Consider the following 25649-nt stretch of genomic DNA (forward strand, 5'->3'; position numbering starts at 1 on the left):
TCCAGACTGGTGCCCATCTTAGATTACCTTATTGGTAGTGTAGCCCTTGCTGATATGGATCAAGTCCGACAATCCCCCTTCTCCAGCAAACAGATGATTAGAATAGTCGAGGACGAAACGAAATTCATTGAATTCCTCTGGGACAGTTTGATGTTGCTTGATACACGATTCAGGCGACGTTGACGAAAAGTCGAAGAGGTCAGAGGGTAGAATTGCTGCATTCCGGAGCTCACTTCAATCTATTTATTCACAGTGAAACTGGATTTAAAGCACCCATATACCTTCCCAATATGATTGACAATCATGGACGGTATTCTATGAGCTCTGGGAATCTTTCACAAGTCCTCACCATGAACAATTTCTTGACGTCTATGAAGTTGATGTAGAAGGGTGAATTCCTTTCGTGGCATTGCTCTGTGATGTTGCACATATCAAATGGTCTATGCATCCTCTACCTGGAAAAATCCAACTGTTTTTTGACAGAGCTGTTTAGTGGTCTTTTATACTGTGTTCAATTCTCTTTCTGTAGTCTATTATTCCTCACTGTAATTACTCAGTAACATTTCTCTTAATTTTTCACGCGCTCCTTTAAACTTTTTTCATTCGTCTGACATTTTGGCCAGCTCAATCAGCGCAGGTGACTTAGCATTCGCAGCTTTTCCTTCATAATATTTCTTCCATCAAACATCTTTGATGTCTCTGTTGTTCACCACATATTGTCCTGAATTTGACTGAATCCTATTACCCTCTTAGCTTGTGTGTCAACAGACTTCTTTTCAACTGTCTTGATCAGCATCAACTGTATTAAACAGTGTGGTCAAGCAATTCCTGATCTCTACAGGAACACCTTTCTTTACAATAAATCTAGGACCGGCAATGCCGAAGATTCTCGTCAGCGGGGTTTTGTACGTGCAGCCCGTACTATCAGTTTGACATCAGCTATCACCATAGTCCACTATTGATATCTCCAGAACAATAGACACTGACAGTCTCTCTTTGGGAAAGGGCCATGCAATGTTAGAACGAGACTGTTGAGGGAGATATCACCTCCTCTTCCCAGCTTTCTCCCCGACGATTACGACCTGAACTGGCTAATATTCAGACCTTGTCACTGATGCCATTCCGCAAGCCTCTACAGTGAGACTGCATGGAAAATAACCAGTGTTGTCGAAAATTGGCGACTTACGCACATATAAGATCATAGGATGTATCAGCAGAACTAGGTCATTTGATGTATCGCGACTGCTCCACCAGTCAATGAGATCATGACGCAACTGAATGATGGCCTGAACTATGGCAGCGGAGGGGAGTTTGATGGAACGGTGTTATCCTGTGCCAGCACTAAGTTCTGGAGCATTTGAGGCAGGCGGCATCACAACAGAAAGGCAGTCGAGGAACATCTATGATCAGCCCTCCATGTGTTACTCTGGTGGTCAGGTAAGGTAAGATTTAGTAATAGGTAATAATAAATAATTAGAATGTACTAACAATAAAATTATTCCATTACACACTTTATACGTTCCCTTAATCTGATGTATGGATCGTCAATTCATGCAACTGTTCCGGGACCTATTTGTGGCCAATGTACAAGAGGAAGAATAGTCGGGGGAAGGTAGCGGGAGGGGGGGGGGGCTACAGGTTCGTTACAGGGGTTCGATGGCTAGCTAAGGCCCAAAACCAAACTAAATAAACATGTTGAGGGGGGGGGGGGGGGGGGCGCAGTTACTACTACGAAGATTCTTACCTGTAAATATGTATGTTAATTTTTGCGTGTTTGGTTTTTTTTCTCTCCTAACAATTTGTAATTTGTTCAATATAAAATATGAAAACTGAATAAAAACATTTATAAAAAAAAAAACTATGGTCTTAAAAAATATTTTGAGCGATGTTAGCGTCGCTGGCCAGTCCAGAGTCAATAATGCCCCTTCCAAGTTGCCTTTCAGAATGTGGTGGTGAGCTGTGTTGTGCAACCGCTGCAGTACCTGAGACAAAAATACATTCAGAGTGCTATTGGGGAGTGAGTTCCTGTATTTTGGCAATGCAACAGTGAAGGAACGGCGATATATTTTCAATTCAGGATGATAGATGGTTGGAATTGAAAGTTCCAGGTGGTGGTCTTCCCAGATATCTGCTGCGGCTGGCTTTCTAAGTGGTTATGTTCCTGCGTTGCATGTGCTGTCCAAGGTGCACTGGAGAGTTGATTCAATGCAACCTCTGGGTGGTACACCAAAACAGATCATTCTGGAAAATCTGATAGCATTTTAGTTTCTCTCCTGATTACTCCTCATCAGAGCGAGCGAGAACTGGAAATAAGACAAGATTTAGACAGTTTTGGAGTTGGCAACTTCGAAAAAGGAACAGATCGGCTGCGGTACGGGGAGGGGAGAAGGCCGGAATTAAAAATATGATGGAAAGGGGGACGGAAATGAATCAATGACTCGAGCTGAAGCAGGAAGCAGTCCTCCTTGTCCTCCCTTTTCACCCCACCAGTCGCAGGATTCAAAGGATATTCATCTGCAAGTTCTGTCAACTCCAGCATGCTGCCATCACAAACACATCTTCCCCTCACACCCCCTGTCGAAAAATCCACGTCGATTGTTCCTCCCCAATAGCATGGCCTACTTATTCATCACCACAAAAATCTTTTCTTTGGCACCATTCCTGAAATCACAGAAGATGCAATACCTGCCCCTTGACCTACTCTTTGCTCACAATCGTAATGAATGAACACGCTTTTCAGATCAAGCAGCGCCTCTCGTGCAGATCCTTCTTTCTGGCTTCTTCAAATACCTGTTCCCACTGGGGTCCATTCTACATTGGTGAGACTAAATCCAGAGTGGGTGACCGTTTTGCAGAATACCTTTGGTCCGTCTGGAAGCAGGGCAGAGATGCTCTAGTCTCTTGCCATTTCAATCTCCTGCTCCTTTGTCTCCATGTCCGTCCTTGGTCTAATCCAATGTTTTGCTGAAGTCAAATGCAAACTGGAGGATCAGCATCTCATCTTCCAATTAGACATGTTACAATACTTTTCATTGAGTTCAACGAATTCAGATTATGAACTTCAATCAGCTTCACTCCATTTTAAATCATATCAAACGTATTTCTATTTTTCCATTGATTATTGTTTACATCCCCTTGAAATCATGTTTTTCCAAACCACAATCTACTCTCTTCCTACTCCACCCTAGGAGGTCCATCTGTTCCCTGTTCCACCTTCTACTTTGCCACGCCGTTTATATTTGTTCTACCATTAACTAATTAATATCTCTTCAAGTGCTATTGTCAATAGACGTCTTAGACATGATTACCACCAATCGCAATCCTTTTTCCTTTTTGTCGAAATCTTCGTCAATCTCTCCCTACTCCTCATCTATCGCTGGCCGCCAATGACGATATCATGCTGTTGTTTTTATAGTCTTTGAGGCTGCTCTCCCAATGTTGGAACACGCCCCAGAGAAATAATTTGAAGAGTCGACAGGCCTTGGTTTCTGGTAGTGACGTCACGCCCCAGGTCGATGTCACATAGTCGTCCAGTTTCATTCATTTTTGTTTCCTGTGAAGCCAATACTGCTTATTGGGGTGCTATGCCATTTCAGAATCAACGACGTTGTTGTGCGTGTGATGGCATTTGTAGGCGATGCCAAGTAAATACAGCAGATTTCCTTCCCTAAAGTGCATACAGAAGTCTAAGTAAATCAATCCCCTACCGTTACCGAGACTGAAGTTCACATGTTCAATTTACTCGGACCCATAATGGGCAATAACTAAAATTATTTAGTTGTGGCAGTGGAATTTAAAATACAGGTGGAGGGTGAGAAGGTAATATCAAATACTAGTGTTTTGTGTTTAAACAAAGGAGATAACAATGGGATGAGAGAAGAACAAGCTAAGGTAGACTGGGAGCAAATACTTTATGGTGGAACAGTTGAGGAACAGTGGAGAACATTCCAAGCGATTTTTCACAGTGCACAGCAAAGGTTTATACACAAAAAAAGGAAGGACGGTAGAAAGAGGGAAAATCGACCGTGGATATCTAAGGAAATAAGGGAGAGTATCAAATTGAAGGAAAGAGCATACAAAGTGGAAAAGATTGGATGGAGACTAGAGGACTGGGCAATATTTAAGGGGCAACAGAAAGCTACTAAAAAACTATAAAGAAGAGTAAGATAGAGTATGAGAGTAAACTTGCTCAGAATATAAAAACAGACAGCAAAAGTTTTTACAAATATATAAGACAAAAAAGAGTGGCTAAGGTAAATATTGGTCCTTTAGAGGATGAGAAAGGAGTTTTAATAATGGGAGATGAGGAAATGGCTGAGGAACTGAACAGGTTTTTTGTGTCGGTCTTCACAGTGGAAGACACAAATAACATGCCAGTGACTGATAGAAAGGAGGTTATGACAGGTGATGACCTTGAGAGGATTGTTACCACTAAGGAGGTCGTGATGGGAAAGCTAATGGGGCTAATGGTAGACAAGTCTGGCCCTGATGGAATGCATCCCAGAGTAATAAAAGAGGTGGCTAAGGAAATTGCAAATGCACTAGTGATGATTTACCAAAATTCACTAGACTCTGGGGTGAACCCGGTGGATTGGAAATTAGCAAACGTGACACCACTGTTCAAAAAAGGAGGTAGGCAGAGAGCAGGAAATTATAGACCAGTGAGCATAACGTCTGTAGCAGGGAAGATGCTGGAATCTATCATCATGGAAGAAATAGCGAGGCATCTGGATAGAAATTGTCCCATTGGGCAGAGGCAGCATGGGTTCAGAAAGGGCAGGTCGTGCCTAACTAATTTAGTGGAATTTTTGGAGAACATTACCAGTGCAGTGGATAACGGGGTGGCAATGGATGTGGTATATCTGGATTTCCAGAAAACTTTTGACAATTTGCCACACAAAAGGATGTTGCATCAGATAAAGATGCATGGCATTAAGGGTAAAGTAGTAGTATGGATAGAGGATTGGTTAATTAATAGAAAGCAAAGAGTGGGGATTAATGGGTGCTTCTCTGGTTGGCGATCAGTAGCTCGTGGTGTCCCTCATGGATCCGTGTTGGGCCCACAATTGTTCACAATCTACATAGATGATTTGGACTTGGGGACCAATGGCAATGTGTCCAAGTTTGCAGATGACACTAAGATGAGCGGTAAAGCGAAAAGTGCAGAGGATACTGGAAGTCTGCAGAGGGATTTGGATAGGTTAAGTGAATGGGCTAGTGTCTGGCAAATGGAATACAATGTTGACAAATGTGAGGTTATCCATTTTGTTAGGAATAACAGCAAACGGGATTATTATTTAAACAACAAAATATTAACGCATGCTGCTGTGTAGATTGACATCGGTGTGCTAGTGCATGAGTCACAGAAATTTGGTTTACAGGTGCAACAGGTGATTAAGAAGGCAAATGGAATTTTGTCCTTCATTGCTAGAGGGATGGAATTTAAAACTAGGGAGGTTATGCTGCAATTGTATAAGGTGTTAGTGAGGCCATACCTGGAGTATTGTGTTCAGTTTTGGTCTCCTTACTTGAGAAAGGAAGGACTGGCACTGGAGGGTGTGCAGAGGAGATTCACGAGGTTAATCCCAGAGGTGAAGTGGTTGGATTACGAGGAGAAATTGAATAGACTGGGACTGTACTCGTTGGAATTTAGAAGGATGAGGGGGGATGTCATAAAAACATTTAACATTATGAAGGGAATATATAGGATAGATGCAGGCAGGTTGTTTCCACTGGCGGGTGAAAGCGGAACTAGGGGGCTTAGCCTCAAAATAAGGGGAAGTAGATTTAGGACTGAATTTAGGAGAAACTTCTTCACCCAAAGGGTTGTGAATCTATGGAATTCCTTGCCCAGTGAAGCAGTTGAGACTCCTTCATTAAATGTTTTTAAGGTAAAGATAGATAGTTTTTTGAAGAAAAAAGGGATTAAGGGTTATGGTGTTCGGGCCGGAAAGTGGAGCTGAGTCCACAAACGATCAACCATGATCTCATTGAATGGCGGAGCAGGCTCGGGGGGCCAGATGGCCTACTCCTGCTCCTAGTTCTTATATTCTTATGTTCTTATAAGTTCCAGCTATTTTTAAATTTTAATTTGTGTGAATACTTTTGATCGATGAATATCAACATTTGCCGGTGCAAAATAGATGTTATCGATAATGCAACTTTTATGAAATGTGCAGAGAACATAAATATATAACCCCATGTTCTATTAGTTCAAATCGTTCCTGAAAATATAAAACTCGGCGAGCGAACAAAACTTTCCAACCGATTACTCTCTGATGATGTACTCATATTTTAATGGTAAAATTCTTCAGGATTTCTCAATTTCGAAGGAAAGAAATAAACGTATTTAACTTTTCCTAAAAACGAATTGTACGTATCCATTCACTGTAAATTGTCTTCAAAACTGTCTGGGTCGCATTGTGCACTTATCATTATAAACGCTATTATTAGAACCGCATTAATATTAGCCTGTCGATACATCGGGAGACTTGTTATAATGTTCGGAAATAACCGCGAAAGAAGAAATTGTAGCTGATTTTAACTGTAAATTGGATACGCTTGAAAAAGAAGGCACATATTCTACATTGTGTTCTGTTATATAGGTTTCTGCCCTCCAAATCTAATCAATGACTAATTGTTACGTAATATATGTTCATGTCTCACCTGCGTTGCAATTGCATGTGACCGGTTATTACGTGGATTCCTGAATATTTTTCATTGATTTAGAGTGCATGGATAGGAAATTGAGTAAATTTAAACAGCGGAACGTCGAAGGAAGAAGCGTAACTATTTATTTTCTTGCAATATTTTAAAAGACAAGAATTTACTGGAATATCACAAAGATGCGCCTTAACTGTCCTGGAATTCTTCTAATTTATTTTCAGAAACTGACCAAGGTGAGGTTGATAAATCAACACTGAATGCGCCATTTTATATCAACGTTCGTTATTGAGGTTTTGATAAAATATCAATATTCTGTTGCCCCACAATATATCTCTGCTCTTGGAAAAAATCCAACTGAGTCATCTGAGGAGCTGAACGGTAAGACATTTTAGAATTGCTGCGTCACAGAGGCCGGGACCCGGTTTAATTTCGGCCTTAGGCGACTGTATGTTTGGTGTTTGCACTGTCTCCCTGTATCTGCGTCGGTTTCTTCCGTTTGCAACGGAACTCACTGCCGCAGAAGGCTGGAGAGGTCAAGCCACTTAGTGTCTTTAAGACAGAAATAGATAGGGTCTTCATTAATAAGTGGATGCGGGATCATAGTGCAATGGCAAGAAAATGGTAATGGGGAACATATCGGCCGTGATCGAATGGCGGAGTAGACAGATGGGCCGAATGTCCTAATTATGTTCCTGTACCTTATTGTCTTATGGTCCAATAACATCCGTTTTTTTCTTTATTATGCTTAAGTGCATGTTTTATATTCCATTAAAAGCACCTTGGATTTCATAAATTACTTGATTCGAAATCCCTACTCAAATCTCCGTTTGTTTAAGACGACATACCAATTTCATACGATTACTTGCCACAATAGCATAGTTGGTTCCATTTGCTCATATACGCGCGGGCACACATGTCCCTTTCGACAGAAAGACTGCTCAAAGTCTCTCCATTGAATAAATACTCTACACTGCATCTTTGTTCATTAAAACTGGATAACGGCACGTTACCTCCCATATGCACAGGGAGCTCATTTAACTGGCTTATCCAAATCCCCTTGATTCGCCTTGCACTGGCTTATCCAAATCCCCTTGATTTACCTTACAAACCACATACCCCATTAGTTTTGCGCCATCGTAAAATGTGAACAAATTATGTGTGACCCCTGAACACACCGTTAATATCTATTCGGAACAGGTGTGCCCACCATTTTTCAAGGGATTTACCATTGAATCCACTCATCCTTTCCGGGGAACCCATGGGCGGAAGTGCGCTGTCAGACAGAATACCGTACACCGACGGTCGGACATTATGTTCCTCTTACCTGAAACATTCTAATTAATTGTGACATGAGTGTAGCAGCGCAATGTCACTTAACTGAAACACGGAAATATTTTTCGATAAGCAACAAAACATCAGAGTTTTGCACAAATATGCTAGTACGCGGGCAGCATTCACATGTCACGTAATCAGATGTCGCAACTAGCAAATTGACGTCAATTTCATCCATGGAAATATTTCGTGAAGCTTTAAATATGAAGTACGTTGCTTTTTGGCAACATAAGCAGGCATTCGCTGTTAGGATTAAACGCTTCTTTCCCAAATATTCATGAAATCAACCATAGCCTATCGTTCCTGTCATTGTTGCATCTGAATAAGTGGACTTTTCACAGTTACCATTCTGGACTTCAAGCAAAGGAGCTGGAACGTCCCTTGACGGCTCAGTCTTCTTCAGCATTTTATTTTCCTGGATAATTAACACGCAGTCGGAAGAAGAACTCGGACAACATTTACATTGAAAAGGGACTGGACTTAGAAGAAAAAGAAAAAGGTAACTGCTTAGAAAAATCCCTATAATATGATTTCCCATTCAGTGAACTTACCATATTTCTTTACTTCCTTGATACTTTGATTTAATTGAGACTAATGTGATCGTACATCCATATTCTCGCTCTTGATATTTTTGCTTTCTGGAAATAAGTAGCGAAGTTGTAGTTAATCAGCGGCACAAAGTACATATTACTGAACGTGCAGAGACAGAGGGAAATAATAGATACGCTGTCAGCAATTTCCTTTTCGGGCACTTTCTATCATCCAAAGCTACCTAATAGTTTACGATAAAGGCACAATCATTATCAATTGCTTTGGTTGACGACGCCATTTGTTCTGTAGTCTTTTGGGGTTTAGATCCATCTTAAATCGTTCCGTAAACAATGGAATAATGAATCATCAAGCCAGTTTAACATCACATTTGATAATATTATTCTTTGACCCCTCAAGGCATAGTCTATCACGTGGGTTGTCTGTTCGCTGGTGTTCAGTCTGCGCCTTGGCGAGAGAAACAAAAACTCGGGAATTTCCACCAGAATCACATGAATGTTAGATAACCACAGAAACATTTGCTATAGCTGATTATCGTCAGTCGTTTATTATGTACATTATCTGACAGAATTAGTCGTCTATAATATAACCTTTGGGATTTAAAGCGAATTGATATGCAAAATGTAATGAATTGTTTTGATACTTCCATGAAAAATAGCATTCTGGAGAATTGTGTAAAGCTTTAAAATTCTGGAGAATTGTATTTGTCAATTGCTTAAAACATAATAATCACCATTAATCTTTTTTAAAAATCTTTAAACAAAAGGAACAATGGGCGATCGTACAGGTATGTGTTCAGAATAATCAATTATATCCCGAATTTCGCAAGAGTAAAAATGGTATATGTCGGCTGTAATTCATTTTATTTAAATCTGTTAACAATATTCAGTGTTGGATTCTGTGTGGACGCTTAATTTCACAGATTTCCCATCTGTAAACAATAACATTGTTTCTGTTGTAATTGCGATAACATAATGCATGTGAAGCAAACCCGGGATCAATTCATCTCACTGCGTTATGTAATTCCGTGACTGTCAATAACATATCATTACTTGCAGTCGATGCAAAATCAGAGCATGAAACAATCAATTCACCGATAGAATATTTGTCTGTTTCCTAGTCGCACGGACTATATTAAAACGAAAATGCCGAGCAACCACAACTTAATTCGAAGTGAAATGCGTAATTAGCAGGATTTTACAATGCGCTTCCCATGTGCATTTGCGTAACAAGCCACAGGAGGAGGCATTAGCACAGAGGACCAAAAGCGTCCTCAGGCAAAATGTCTTGCATAAGCTTCTAAAAATGAAAGGGTGAGAAGGAAGCAATTGGTTCAGGAAAGGAGCTCTGGTGCAAGGCTTCGAAGCGTTTACCTGCTCTTGAAGCATAACACTCGCCCCAAAATGATCCATAGTGGTCTGTGGTCCACTTCACCCGTTTTCACCTTTTCCCAAATACATTTACCAAAGTAATTCTTTTTTTAAAATATATGCACCTTACCTCTGATTGTGTTGTCATCGATCACCGCAACTAATAATAGCGAATTCCATATTTGCATAGACATCGTAGCATGTGCTTCTGTCCTGAATTTCCAGCTGAAGTTCTTGTCAACCATGTTCATTGATAGCCCTAAGCCAATTCCTTTCACATAAACGACAACGTGTGCAGCGGCAAACTGTATGGCCAACGCAATATTTGGGCGAAGGCAATATGAGACCACAAGAACCCCTCTTTAACCAACCCAACGCACACACACACACATCGCATACTCAAACACGCACAGACACGACCCACAGACACAATCACACACGTAACTCCGTAGAGTAAGACGCCTTAAAACACCAGGTTAAAGCACAACAGGTTTGGTTGGAGTTACTGGCTTTCGGATGCAGCTGGTTCATCAGCTGACTCCAAACAAATCTTTTGGATTTTAACCACGTGTTATAAGATTTCCTCCTGTGCCCACCCCAGTACAACGCCGGCATTTCCACAACATAACTTGGCGATAATGATTGAAATGGTGAATATTATTTTTTCAAAACGCGTTAATACGTTGTAGGAGTTACCATTACTTGTAAAAAAATGTTGTGCTCTATTAAATCTGAGATGAGTTCCAGCAATAATAGCACCCATAAGAGGAAAAAATACAAAGGCGGCTTCCAAATTTCCAATGCGCAGCGTAATGCTAATCACTTTAATCTGTTAGTATCATTATCATTCTTACTTTTGTGGAAGGATACTCAGTTCATTTTCCAACTAACGGGGAATGCAGCGTGGTCAATTCAGTACACTTTTTCGGTTTGAGCAGTGAGACCCACACAGATAAGAGTCTCTAGTAATTTCACCGAACCCTCATGGACAGTAAAGGAAAATGAAGCATAGGGAATCCACCTGCACATCTTTGAACTTTGGGATGAAACAGAGAACCCGAAGACTAGGAGGTGATGTTGCAGTTGTATAGGGTGTTGGTGAGGCTACACCTGGAGTATTGTGTTCAGTTTTGGTCTCCTTACTGGAGAAAGGACATACTGGCACTGGAGGGTGTGCAGAGGAGATTCACTAGGTTAATCCCAGAGCTGAAGGGGTTGGATTTTGAGAGGTTGAGTAGACTGGGACTTTACTAGTTGGAATTTAGAAGGATGAGGTGGGATCGTATAGAAACATAAAAAATTATGAAGGGAATAGATAGGATAGATGCGGGCAGGTTGTTTCCACGGGCAGGTGAAAGCAGAACTAGGGGACGTAGCCTCAAAATAAGGGGAATCAGATTTAGGACTGAGTTTAGGAGGAATTTCTTCACCCAAAGGGTTGTGAATCTATGGAATTCCATGCCCAGTGAAGCAGTTGAGGCTCCTTCATTACATGTTTTTAAGGTAAAGATAGATAGTTTTTTGAAGAATAAAGGGATTAAGGGTTATGGTGTTCGGGCGGGAAAGTGGAGCTGAGACCACACAAGATCAGCCATAATCTAATTGAATGGCGGTGCAGGCTCGAGGGGCCAGATGGCCTACACCTGCTCCTAGTTCTTATGTTCTTATGTTCTTATGAAACCCACGCAGACAAGATGACAGTGAAAACTCCAAACAGACAGTCACCCGATGAAGGAATTGAACCCGGATCCACGTCGCTAATGAAGCAGCAGTGCTAGGCACTGTACCGTCGTGCTCCCATCTCCCTCCGTATAACGCCCTTATTCTGATCATCATTTGTATTTCGTAGTTGCCAGAACAGTAGCAATGAAAATTTTACGTTATCTATCGATGTTCCCTCTGTTGCAAATTTAGCCAGACAATACATAAAATGAAACGGGACATTTTCTTTCTTGGATGTTGTAAATAAGCAACTTCTCATTTTCCTCATTACTGATTCAGGAGCGGGACGGTTGCACAGTGGCTAGCACTGATGCCTCGCAGTCCCAGGTTCCCGGGTCAATTCCGGCCTCGGGTGACTGTGTGGATTTCCCACTTTTTCCTGGTGTCTGCGTGGGTTTCCTTCATGTGTTCCGGTTTCCTCCCACAGTTCAAAGACATGCAGGTGGATTGGCCATGCTAAACTGGCCCTCAGTGTCCAATAAGGTTTCGTTGGAGTTACTGAGATACGGGGATAGGGTGGAAGTATGGGTTTAAGTAAGGTTCTGTTTCCCAGGGCGGTGCAGACTTGATGGACTGAATGTCCTCCTTCTGCACTGTAAATTCTATGATTCTATGATGATTCTAGGATTCCGATGTAAATTACACGATACCTGCTGTAGCACATTATCTACAGACCTTCTATTTATTCCAAATGATATATTTGATTCTCATTTTGACCTCTGACCTCCGAACATAATTATTTTGCCTTGTGGGATGAGCGGCGATGTAATTGCTTTGGTCTATAAAGTTGAGACTAGTCTTGTTGAAATATCAGACGCTATGTAGGTGGATTTTTAACTTACCGCTCCTTGCAAATAAATGTTTCCCGAATTTGATTAATCGCGCAGAACTGCGTCGATATTATTAAGTTGTGCAAGCACCGACTTGGAATAAAGAAATATCACAGGCTGCCAAACACGGGGCCGAACCTTTCTTATAGGGACAATATTTTTCGATTGCTACTCTCTCTTTTCCTTACTCTAAACTGGGGATGAAAAATTTGCATTCTGAACTCCGACACAGCCCTGTAAAATGTCATGCCACGTCAGTGGTAATATGGGCTCGAGGATATTGGATGATATGTGGTGCATTTGTTGTAGTCGAATGCTCAAGAGAGTTCGTGGGTAAGTCAGCGGTATTGTTCGGTGTGCTGGCTGCTGTGACGAGTCAACGAGCGGGCAGTCGTCGAAGAACCAGGCGGATCGCGTGATCAGACTCCGCACAGACAGTGACCCAATCCGGAATTGAACCTGGGACCCTGGAGCTGTGAAGCGATTGTGCTATCGACAATGCTACCTTGCTGCCCATACGGTTGTAGTGTTGGGGCTTAGTTCGGTGCCCGTGTGGCCGCTCATCCCGTATGGTGAGGATTTATTGATTATCCCCAAGTGGACATGTTGGGTGTTTATGAGAATATTTTGGTGGAAGTATTGCCTTAAATCGAGTTAATTTAGGATTGTGACCGAGTTGGAGAATCGTTGAGTAATGGCGGGGAGGGAGTGGGCGGGTACTCGTAGTAGTTTGGAGGGCGTGAGTCAGTTAGGCGATGTGTATTCAGAGGGTAGGAGTCTTGAGAAGTACCGGAGCGGGGTAGTCGAATGTTCAAGCGTGGTTCCTCGTGCTGTGGGCAATTAACTCGTTGGGTCGTGATGCGGACGGTAATGGGCTACCCGGGGTGCGGTTGGTATAGGGTGAGGTGGGGGGGGGGGGAGTGTTTGCGGCAAGGATAGTCTGCTACTCAGTTTAATTCGTAGTGTGGTTTCTTCAGGGTATTCGGTGGGATACCCGCGTTACGAGGTGTGGGATTAAGCAGGTATCGGAAGTGCTATTCCTATAAGATATAACTGCCCATAATTTGCCAGTGCAGTTAATCAAATTATCATTTCGTGGTAAATATTTGCTAAAAGAACCGTATCCATCATCATTCTCGTATCTAAATCGAATTTTGATTGGCGACAGGAGCAGGGCAATTACGGAGCCGACGTTGAAAAATCCAGAGAAATTCTCTTTCAGTTAATGTCTGAGGAGCACTTCAAAGCACTTCATCTTTCACGATACCTCCACACTACATCCACAACTATCGAGGGACCTTTCCTAGGCAGCGATTGGTTTGGGCGATAACGTTAAAAACAGTGAGGCCAAGGCACGCAGAAAAAAATGTTGGTACATTAGGAATGGGTGAAGAAGAAGCACAATGTCCCGAAACATTTAAATTAACTTTAGACATTTTTATTCTTATTCAAAATACAATTTTTACAAACTTAAGGCATTCAATAATGTGAAAAAATGTTACTATTGTGAATAATTATACACGTCATATTGTACAAGACAGTGCGTTATGTTGTAGCTATTACCCTGATGACATTCAAATCTCTGGTTAATTCAGATTGAGTTGGTACAACCATTTGTGTAGTTTGCACCAACCATGGGGGCAAGAATAATAAGAGGAATTAGAAAATGTAAATCACACTTCTAAACGTAATGTGGTCCCGCGGAGAGGTAGTTTTTCTGCATAAATCTTCCCCAGAGCACAGCAGGTTGAGCAAATGTTCAAAACCTTTATGCACATTTTTTAGCTTTATCTGGAGATATGGATTGCAAAAGCATTGAGACTATAATGAACCTTTATATACTATGCAGCACAGTGCCCAATCCTGGGATTCATAATTGAGTGAGAATATAAATTATTTCGAAGGTATGAGATGGTTCAGCTCCTCGCATAACTTATCGAAGGTGACTTTCTCGTTATCAAAGCCGCAATTCAGAGGAGATTTGGTAGGCCGCCTCCATTTTATGACGAAAGAACACAGAATGAATAGAAAAAAAACGTTACCCTTGGTGCAAAGATTAAAAACTAGGAACTCAAGTGTTGAATAAATGCCGAAAGGTCCAAAAGCAGCATAATAAAATGTCCCGCTTTGACAAAGGGTTATCTGGTCAAAAAACGTGAGCGCTTTTCTCCTCCCGCAGATGGTGCCAGCCCTGCTGATATGGTCCAGCATTTTCTCTTCGGGCTCAAGAAAAGTAAAACTGCATGATTGGCTGCTGGAAATACAATCGATCAGTCATTGCTTTCACAGACGAGCTAGATAATGTTTCGAAGAGAAAATAAATTCCAGCCCGAAGAAAACGATTCCCAGCTACATTTCAGTTGTGCGGTGTCTAAATCGCTGGCTTTTAAAGCAGACCAAGCAGGCCAGCAGCACGGTTAGATTACCGTACCAGCCTCCCCGGACAGGCGCCGGAATTTTGCGACTAGGGGCTTTTCACAGTAACTTCATTGAAGCCTATTCGTGACAATAAGCGATTTTCATTTCATTTCATTTTCATTTCAATCCCGACTCCATGGATCAAATGTTTTTATTCTGTGCTAGAACCATTCAAAGATTCAGTGAAAAGGGTAATATGTCAATTGGTTTCATTGTTATTTAGCTGGGGAAGCTGGTTTTCCGGTATACGGTTTGTGTTTTCCACGTCCCGAGGTGAGAAACGTGTTACAGATTGGAATGCAGAATTATTAGCATTATTTTGCGCTTGTTAGAAGTTGTGACTGCGTTACCAGTGTGCCAGGTTTCATGACAGTAAAAGCTGATATTTCGTCATCAAAAAAAACTGCAACATTAAGGACAGTATGTTATTTAATGACAAACTGCTGACGTAGTGAATAGTAATCTGCAGAATACATGGATGGTTATATTTTCATCTTATTGGCAGAACTGTCAAGATATGTGCCAAATTATCAGGCCAACCTTTTACTTGAACGTATTTGATCGTGCACATGTGGTTTCTTTGAAACATAAGACGTTTCAATATTTGAACTGAAAGTTCACTGTAGCCGATTTTCCTGATATGTGCTGTCAAAAGTAATAACACAACATCCACTTGTGTGACAAGCAATTTGAAAACAACTTTCAAAAATCACTGGCGAGGCTCTGGGCAGCAGGCCCCTGCTGTGCAGTGAGATTTGAACTGTAAAACTAAGTATACCGTAAGACGAAATACGCTTCATAGGTCATTTTCCTTTAGGTCATTGGTAATCAATTCCTCAGTACAGAATAGGCCCTTCGGCCCAACGAGTCTGAAGCGACAAAACTACACTAAATCTACACTCATCCCACTTTCCCCCTTTTGGCGCATATCCTTGAATGTTCTGACATTTCAAATGCTCGTACATGTCACTTTCAAAGGTTGTGTGGTTTTCTATCTCTCGACCCACCTCCCACTCCACAGGAAGTACATTACAGAATCCAACACGTCTGCACGAAAATTAAACTCCTCAAAGATATCCTGCCCTTCGCCTTAAAATTATGCACCCTCATTATTCACCCTTCAAAGAGAGTCAACAGTTGTTTTATTATCCAGCCTCTCCGTATTGATGCTAATCTTTTAAAACTCAAACGCCCCCACCCCCAGCCTTCTCTGCAAAAACGTTGCGAACCCGAGTTTATCTGGTCGCTATCCCATTCAAGAGATGCTGCCTTTCGCAATTTACGGAAATTGTTCAGGTATAATATAAACTGAATACAATGGTTTTCCCCAGAGTACAAAATGGGTACATTCGCATTTTTCTTGTTGTATAACACAATCTATGGTGTACAACTGTGTACGAACTCCATTATCCGGACCTGCTTTAAAAGCCCAAATGAAGGCCTTGATTTAGTCCTTTGACTTTGGATGTTATTGATGATTGTGATACTGATGCGTTTCTAATCCAGACGACTGTGAATGCTCCTTTTGTGCTGGATATCGATGTCTCACTTGCGGAGGAACGGAAGCCCCAACGGGGGAAAGGTTCACTGTAAATGAAATCGCCAATACAATGCAACTCACGACCATTCAGTATTTTTCGTGTCCCATCAAAATTTTGCCATACGGTCGCTAGTTCATGTATTTCCAAATGCATCCTGATGATTCTTAATTATTAGTTTACCATTAAAATTCTAACTGATTTAGTATTATTGATGCTTTTCTTCGTCGCAGGTGAAAGGATTTACCTTCTAATGTAAAAGTTATTGTTTCTTTCCACGGAACTAGACAATGAGAAACTGCGGAAAGCCCTTGATGATGTTGGTGAGGAAATGCTTCGAAAAATAAAGGCTGTATCGGCAAAGATAGGATCCCCAAAACAGTCTTTCAGTGTTCTTCAATCGCTCCAGATAGGAGCAATCGATTTTACTTACTTTCGTATTGATAATTAACCACGGTCTTCGTATTACATGGCTCTATAAGCAGAGCAAGAACGGCAAACAACATTATCATATTTGATTTAATTGTCGTTACAGTGAGTGCGTATGCCCACAAAATATCGATTTCAATCATGCACGTTCGAGATAAATCTGAAAAAAAACAAAGAAAAAGCCAAGGTCAAATCTTAAAAGTAACTTGACAATTCGCAGGATCTGCAACATTACTGCTTCGCTTTTTACCGTTAAATGATTGCATATTTTCTTCTTTGCGTCAATACGGCCGTGCAACAGCAAAAGAAGTGGAGGTGCTGGTGTTATCTTCCATTAAGCAGAGGAGATTACGAGGGGATTTGATGTTGTGCAATCACAGCACTCATATATGTTAGGAAGGTATTGTAAACGTCCAACAAACGCTTTAAAGCCCGAGAGAAGGTGTTGAATCAATGACTTGGCAACGTCCTCGGAAAATCAGGGGCAACGAACCTTGCAGCATATCCCGCGAAGCCAATATGGCCAACATTAAATGTAGCTTCCCTGGCCAGATGATGTTGTTCTTCTGTCCAACACAAATTTCCCGAAACAACTCCACTGCTCTCCATTCTTTTGTGACACGACATCCCACGAATTTAATGGAAATGCTTTATGGATATCATGTAAGAGTTGTCCAGGAAAATCGGTTATCAGGATAGATTGAAAGGATGGAACTGTCCTCAGAACGAAAAAGACGATGAGGCAATTTGATATATATTTTCAAAATAACGAGGGCACAGAGTGATAAACTTTATTCGCTCATAGAAAAAAAGGTTGAGAAGGAGAAGGTATCTATTCAAACGGATTTTCAAAATAGGCAAATTCGATGTGAGAGAAAACCTTTCTGCATGACGAATCGTTCGTTCTGAAAAGCACTGGTTGGAATTACGGTGGAGGCAGTTTCAATTGAAACATTCAGGAGCGCACTGGATGAATAGTGGGGGGAGCTGCGGGGGGGGGGATGCCAGCGTGTCCGCACAGCATCATGATGCTCGTCTGGAGTGCCGGTGCAGTTCGGATGGGCCACATGGCCTCCTGTTACGCCATAACGATTCTGCAAATCTGTAACTCTGATCAGCAATGAAGAACCCGGAAATATCCGCCAGTTCATCAGAATCCCTGGCCTGTGAAGGACCTACATTCATTTGGAATTACATTGAAAATTCGCAGCACAGTATCAGCGAACAAGCAGAGATGACGATGAATATTCGGAGAGTGGATATACCATCACAAAAGTAATCTAGTCGAGCATTAAGCGCCATCTGTCCCACTGGCAGCCTAGTGTTCACATCGCCATTTGGAATTGTAGCCACTTCAGAATCAGATGAACATGAATGCAAGCCATTCATCACCCATAACAAGCTTCTGCCGACGAATTTATTAAAACTTCGTGTGCGAACATCAGACAGACAAGCTTCACGAACTGGAATTAGACCAGCTATTCTCTTTTTTAAAAAAATAATACAATGCATTGAAATGAGCTGATAAAATACGGAAGGACCCAGTCAGCTCAGTTGGAAATCTAATTGAATGCAGATAACACGGCAAACGGCTTTATTGTCCCATGTACTACAAAACCTGACAATTCTTTCGAAGAATCATTAAGCTTGTATTTAAAGCTTGTGAAAGGAATTTAGGTGAGTTTTGAACCTAAAAATGTGTCGGTGCAGAGGAATACGCTGCTAACTGCAATATCTTTGGAATATTTTCGAACAGTCGATCTTCGCGACTTCAACTCACCATGTTTTAGACAGCCGAATTAATTTGGCTGCTGGTCACGTATGCTTTCGAGCGAAAATGCAGAGGAATTTTAATCATAACGCAATCTCTGTTAGTCAAATGTAGATTGTTTTACCAATCATTTGAAAGATAATGTTTGAAATTCAACACGAACAAAGGAATATATGGGAATGTTTTCATCAGAGGTGAATTATGTTTTGAAGCACCGAAATATTGTCCAAATAGAGTTCTGTTTCTCAATGTAAATAGTTGGAGGAAAGGTTCAAGAAATGGACCAATCAAGTGTACTAGCTCTTTGGAACTTGACTGATCAGTTGTGGAACGATTTGAAGGATATCGATGGCCTTACCTTGTTGCAGGAAAGGCAGCGTGCGTTCGTCTTTTCACAAAACTGAAATCGGATAGCAGAAAGGTTTGTGGAAGACAAAATGTATTCAGGAAATTAGGACAATAGATTAATGATTAAGACTGGCCGTCCATCCACTTTGACCGTTTAACAAGCGTCATCACTTTGTATTGCCTGAAACATCGCCACATTGTTATTAACTGTCCGTTGCATTTTCTTTGTTTTTCCTTTATCAATAGCCTCACTTCAAGAGAAAAATGCAGGTACGACGCAATACATTTGTGATATATTGATCATGTTATACTGCAGATATGAACTAAGCCGACAATTTCAACTTGCAGTCTAATACTCCCTCGCCGTGTTACTTCTGCTGTTTTACAATATTATGTTCGGCAGAGAAATAGGAAAGGAACTACATCAATTAACTCCTGGTGGCAGTGGTATGCGGCCCCTCCCGTCCCCACCCCGTCCCACCAACACCACAAAAAGAAAAAGGTAGAGCGGTTGCGTGTAAAATAGTGATTAATAGGGTCTTCTGAAGAAGGCGTGTCAGAAAATACTGAAATGCCACTTAGCGGGCGGCAGTGTTCTCACTGTGAGATGTAGGAGATCCATGGCACTTCCAGCAGAAGGTATAACCGATGCCAGCTCCTCACAGACCTCGTGGTTCAATTTGAGCACGTTGGATGAACTTCGGAGCATGCAGGTGGCACAAAGCATCATAGCTAGGGGTTATAGAGATGTGGTCGCACCCAAGGTGCAGGGAGACAGCTGGGTGAAGGCTAGAAAGGGCAGGCAGTGAGTGCAGAATCCCATGTGGCTCTCCCCACCTCCAACAGGTAGACCGTTTTGGACACGGTTGGGGGAACCAGCCTGTTAGGGGGAAACCACAACAGCGAGATCAGTGGCTCCACAACTGGCTACGTTGCTCAGCAAGGTATGCAAAGCGCAGCAGCGCGATATTTATCGGGAACTCTATATAAGGGGCACAGATATGCCCTCCTGTGGACGGGAAGGAAACTCTTGGATGGCATGTTTCCTTCCTGGTGCCAGTGTCACGACTTTCACATCCTAAAACATGACATCCTCAAGGCGGAGGGAGAGCAGCCAGAGCTCGTAGTACACATAGGTACCAACGACATACGCAGGTAGACCGACTAGGTCCAGCGGATGAGTTCAGGGAGGCAGGCAATAAGGGAAAAAGAAGGAGCTCTACTTTGATATATCAGGATTACTTCCTGTGCCACGTGCCAGTGAGGCTAGAAATGTGAGTATAGTGCAGCTAAATACGTGGGTAAACTGGTGGTGGAGGACGGAGAGTTTCAGATTTCAGGACCATTGGAGTCTCTTCTGGGGCACGTGGGGCTTGTACAAGAAAGAGGGGTTGCATCAAAAATGGAGGGATACAAATATCCTGACTGGGAGTGTTGCTAGAGTCACTATGGAGAATGTATACTAGTATGGCAGTGGGGTGCGAACCATAGTGTGAGTTTAGAAGCTGTAATAACTGAAGGGAAAACAGAGAACAAAAGTAAGAGAACAATAATATTACACTGACTGCTCAAATGCAATGTTTGAAGTGTATGTGTTTCAACGCCAGAAGTATAGCAGGTAAGGCAGATGAACTTGGAGCCCTGATTAGTACTTGCAACTATAATGTTGTGGTTATTACAGAAACGTGTTCAAAAAAGGGGGCAGGATTGGAGGCTAAACATCGGAGGATATATATGCTTCAGGAGAGATACTGGGGATGTAAAAGGGGTGGGGGACAGTTGGTTAAGGAAAATACGACGGCCAAGGGCACCTCGGAGAGCTCAATAAATGACGTAATGTGGATAGAGCACAGGGACAGCAAGGGGGCAATCAAAATGTTGAGGCTAACATACAGCCGCCCCCAAAACTGCCAGCGAGTGATAGAGGAGCAAATAGATAAAGAGATTTTGGACAGGTGCAAAAGTAACATAAGAACACAAGAACTAGGAGCAGGAGTAGGCCATCTGGCCCCTCTAGCCTGCTCCGCCATTCAATGAGATCATGGCTGATCTTTTGTGGACTCAGCTCCACTTTCCGGCCCGAACACCATAACCCTTAATCCCTTTTTTTCTTTAAAAAACTATCTATCTTTACCTTTAAATCATGTAATGAAGGAGGCTCAACTGCTTCACTGGGCATTGAATTCCATAGATTCACAACCCTTTGGGTGAAGAAGCTCCTCCTAAACTCAGTCCTAAATCTACTTCCCCTTATTATTAGGCTATGTCCGCTAGTTCTGCATTCACCCGCCAGTGGAAACAACCTGCCCACATCTATCCTATCTATTCCCTTCATAATTTTAAATATTTTTATAAGATCCCACTCATCCTTCTAAATTCTAACGAGTACAGACCCGGTCTACTCAACCTCTCTTCATAATCCAACCCCTTCAGCTCTGGGATTAAACTACTGAATCTCCTCTGCACACCCTCCAGTGCCAGTATGTCCTTTCTCAAGTAAGGAGTCCAAAACATAACACAATACTCCAGGTGTGGCCTCACTAACACCTTATACAATTGCAACATAACCTCCCTAGTCTTAAACTGCATCCCTCTAGCAATGAAGGACAAAATTCCATTTGCCTTCTTAATCACCTGTTGCACCTGTAAACCAACTTTCTGTGACTCATGCACTAGCACACCCAGGTCTCTCTGCAGAGCGGCATGCTTTAATATTTTATCGTTTATATTGCCCAACCTAGCATGTTTGTCGTAGGAAGGGATTGGCACTTCCCCTATACCGACTGGGACTCACTTAGTGCAAGGGCCTTCGATGGGGCAGAGTTTCTAAGATAATGCCCGGGAGGCTTCATTAAGCAATATAGAGAGAGTTCAAATAGGGAAGGAGAAGTACTGGACCTGGTATTTTGGAATTAGCCAGGACAAATAGTTCATGTTTCAGTTGGGTAACATTTTGGGAACAGTGTCCTGAAGTGCACTTTTGACAAGGGATGAGGGCAACCCTTGGTTTCAGGTGCTAAACTAGCCAAAGGCAGATTACGATAACTTTAGACAAGAATTGAAGCATTCGGATTTGGTGCCGCTGTTCGAGGGGAAATCAACATTGGACATACGTGAGCCTTTCAAGTGACAGTTACTTAAGTTTCAGGAACATAACGTTCCTGAGAAAAAGAAGGATAAATATGAGCCGTGTAGGGAGCTTTGCATCAGAGGGATATTGTGAACCACGTCAAAAAGAAAAAGGAGGATTTTGGACAGTCCAGCAAGCTGGGGTGAGAAAAAGCCGTTGAGGAGTATAAAGAAATTAGGAAGGTGGTTAAGCGGGAAATTAGGAGGGCTAGGTTGGGCGATGAAAAGTCTTTGGCAAGTAGTATTAAAGTGAATGGGAACGTTTATATTCATATGTAAAAAGCAACAGGGTGGCCAGGGATACGATTGGACCACTAAGGAAAGTAGGGGATCTATATGTTGACCCAGAGAAAAAGTACGAGGTACTCAATGTGTGATTTACACCAGGGTTCATGAAAGAATGACATTGTGGAAGATTATTATTGGGTACAGTGTGTGGATAATCTTGGTCATGTTGACATCAAAGAAGAGGAGGTATTGGATGTTTTAAAATATATGAATGAGGAAGTGGCAAAGTTAATTAATGAGGGAAGGGCTGTAGATGTCATAAACATGGACTTCAGTAAAGCATTTGATAAAGTTTCTCATGGCAGGTTGTTGGAAAAAGTGAAGTCCTAAGGGGTTCAGTGTGTATTAGCTAGATGGATAAAGAACTGGCTGGGCAACAGGAGACAGAGAGTAGTGGTAGAAGGGAGTGCCTCAAAATTGAGAAAGGTGACTCCTGGTGTTCCACAGGGATCCGTGCTCGGGCCACTGTGGTTTGTGATATACATAAATGATGTGAAAGAAGGTATAAGTGGTCTGATGAGCACGTTTGCAGATGATACTAAGATTGGTGGAGTTGCAGATAGCGAGGAGGACAGTCAGAGAATATAGCAAAATATAGAGAGATTGGAGAGTTGGGCAGAGAAATGGCAGATGGAGTTCAATTCAGGCAAATGCGAGGTACTGCATTTTGCAAGATCTAACTCAAGAGCAGATTATATGGACAATGGAAGAGTCCAGGGAAAAATTGATATACGGAGAGATCTGGGACTTCAGGTCCATTGTACCCTGAAGGTGGCAACGCAGGTCGATAGAGTGGTCAAGAAGGAATACAGCATGCTTGCCTTCACCGGACGGGGTATTGAGTACAAGAGTTGGCAGGTCATGTTACAGTTGTATAGGACTTTGGTTAGGCGACATTTGGAATTTTGCATGCAGTCTGGTCGCCACATTACCAGAAGAATGTAGATGCTTCAGAGAGGGTGCAGAGGAGGTTTACCAGGATGTTGCCTGGTATGAAGGGTGCTAGCTATGACGAAAGGTACAGTAGATTCGGATTGTTTTCTTTGGAAAGGCGGAGGTTGAAGGGGGACCTGATTGAGGTCTACAAAATTATGAGAGGTATGGACAGGGCGGATAGCAACAAGCGTTTTACAAGAGTGTGGGTGTCAATTACAAGGGGCCACGATTTCAAGGTGAGAGCGGGGAAAGTTTAAGGGAGATGTGAGGGGAAAGTATTTTATGCAGGGAATGGTGGGTACCTGGAATGCTTTGCCAGCGGAGGTGGTGGAGGCGGCACGATAGCATAATTTAATATGCATCTGGACAGATATATGAACGGGCGGGGAACAGAGAGAAGTAGATCCTTGGAAAATAGGCAACAGGTTTAGATAAATGATCTGGATCGGAGCAGGCTGGGAGGGCCGAGGGGCCTGTTCCTGCGCTGTAATTTTCTTTGTTCTTTGTTCTTTCTTCTATGTCTCCTTGGCCGGATGCGATTTACCACAGAATTTGAGTGAAGCAAGGGAGGAAATTGCTGGGACCTTAAGTAATTTCTTTGTATCCTCATTGGCTACAGATGAGATCCCAGAGGACTGGAGAATAGCTAAAGTGGTACCAGTGTTTAAGAAAGGCAGCAGGGCTATCCAGAAAACTATTGGCCGGTGAGCCTCATGTCGGTAGTCGGTAAATTATTGGACAGAATCCTTCGGGATATTATTTATATCATTTAGAACCTGAAGGACTCAACAACGATGGATAGCATGGTTCTGTGAAAGGGAGATCTTTCTTCACGCACTTGATTGAGTTTTTTCAGGCGGTGATAAAGATGTTTGATGAGGGGACGGTGGTGAATGTTGTTTTCATTGCCTTTAGTAAAGACTTTGACAAGGTCCCTCAAGGCAGACTGGTACAAAAGGTGAAGTCACACTGGAGGTGTCAAGATCTATAGATAACTATAGATAACTCGCTCGGTCACAGAAGGCAGTGGGTAACAGTACTAGGGTATTTTTCTTCTGAAAGGAAGGGTGTGGCCAATGGCGTTCCACAAGGATCTGTACTGGCGCCTCTGTTGTTTGTTGCATTAATAAGCGATTTGGAGGAAAATGTAGCTGGTCTGAAAGGTAAGTTTGCAGATGACAGCAGAAGATGAACGACAGAGGTTGAGGAGCGACGTCATAGAGGGCGACAAGATTATGACTTACAGATAATGTTGAGGATTGTCAGAGGATATAGTTTGGAGACGGGGCAGAGAAACACCAAATTGTTTCATCCATTTGGTGAACGGGATATCAAATTTCAAAATGGCAAGTCATGCTACAGTTGTGTAGATTATTCGTAAAGCTGTACTTGGAATTTTGCACACAATTCTAATCGCCACACTAACAGAAGGATGTGGAGGCTTTGGAGCGGGTGCAAAGGAGGTTGACCAGGATGTTGTCTGGTATGGAGGGTGTTAGCTATGAAGAGATGTGGAATAGGCTAGCCTGTTTTTATTCGAATGACGCAGGTTGAGGGTCGACCTTATAGTGGTCTACAAGATTATGAGCGGCATAGATAGAGCATATGGGCAGGCACTTTCCCAGGGTGGTGGATCAGTCACTTGGAGGGACAGAAGTAAGGTCCGTGGGGCGATCTTTACTGATGTTCTCGGTAAGCATGTTACACACAGAGTGGTGAGTACCTGGAATGCGCTGCCAAAGGAGTTTGTGGAAACAGATACATGAACCGCAGTGAAAAGGCATCTCGACAACACATGGATCGGACAGGTATGCAGGGATACTGCTCTGGGAAGTACTCAGCGTTGTAGCCAAGGGTGGTATAATGTCTGGTACAGGTATGGAGGGTCGACGGGCATGTTTTTGTGCCGCAAAGTTCTTTGTTATTTCTGTCTTTTCTTTGTAATCGTAGAGGGTGGGTGAGTGGTAGGTTGGTGGCAAGAGGGGTAATGGTAGGGAGGGAATGGGTGTGTTGCGTTGGCTACGTATCGAGTGCAAAAATCGAGATGTGGAATTCGTGAAAATTTTATCCAATAGGTTCTTGGAACCAGATCTACTGCTGCCGACCATAAAACATACTACATTACATCTGGCATTACAGAACGACGCACAATTAATTAATGAGTCTGCATTGGAGGTTCATAAATGTAGCATCGATTCTAACATGACAGCTGTATGCATTCAGGTTGCGGGAGAGAAGATTGGGTCTAAAGCTATCATTTTTAACATGAAGAAGGGCATATGTCATGGCATGATATTCGAGCAAAAGTAAGATGACGCATTAG

The 25649-nt window shown here is 42.3% G+C and overlaps 1 protein-coding gene across 1 annotated transcript in view; it reads left to right on the forward strand.

Annotated features, from left to right (window-relative positions):
* The window catches only part of LOC119976524 (golgin subfamily A member 4-like), a 1176663-nt gene that overhangs the window by 469620 nt on the left and 681394 nt on the right, over positions 1–25649 (forward strand). The window contains exons 73-76 of the mRNA XM_038817077.1: positions 6888–6899; positions 9314–9334; positions 16713–16748; positions 19220–19243. Coding sequence (XP_038673005.1) covers positions 6888–6899; positions 9314–9334; positions 16713–16748; positions 19220–19243 — 93 coding nt within the window. The remainder of the gene's footprint in view (positions 1–6887; positions 6900–9313; positions 9335–16712; positions 16749–19219; positions 19244–25649) is intronic.

Source organism: Scyliorhinus canicula, chromosome 13 (genome assembly GCF_902713615.1).
Source record: "Scyliorhinus canicula chromosome 13, sScyCan1.1, whole genome shotgun sequence".
In the NCBI taxonomy this organism is placed as follows: domain Eukaryota; kingdom Metazoa; phylum Chordata; class Chondrichthyes; order Carcharhiniformes; family Scyliorhinidae; genus Scyliorhinus; species Scyliorhinus canicula.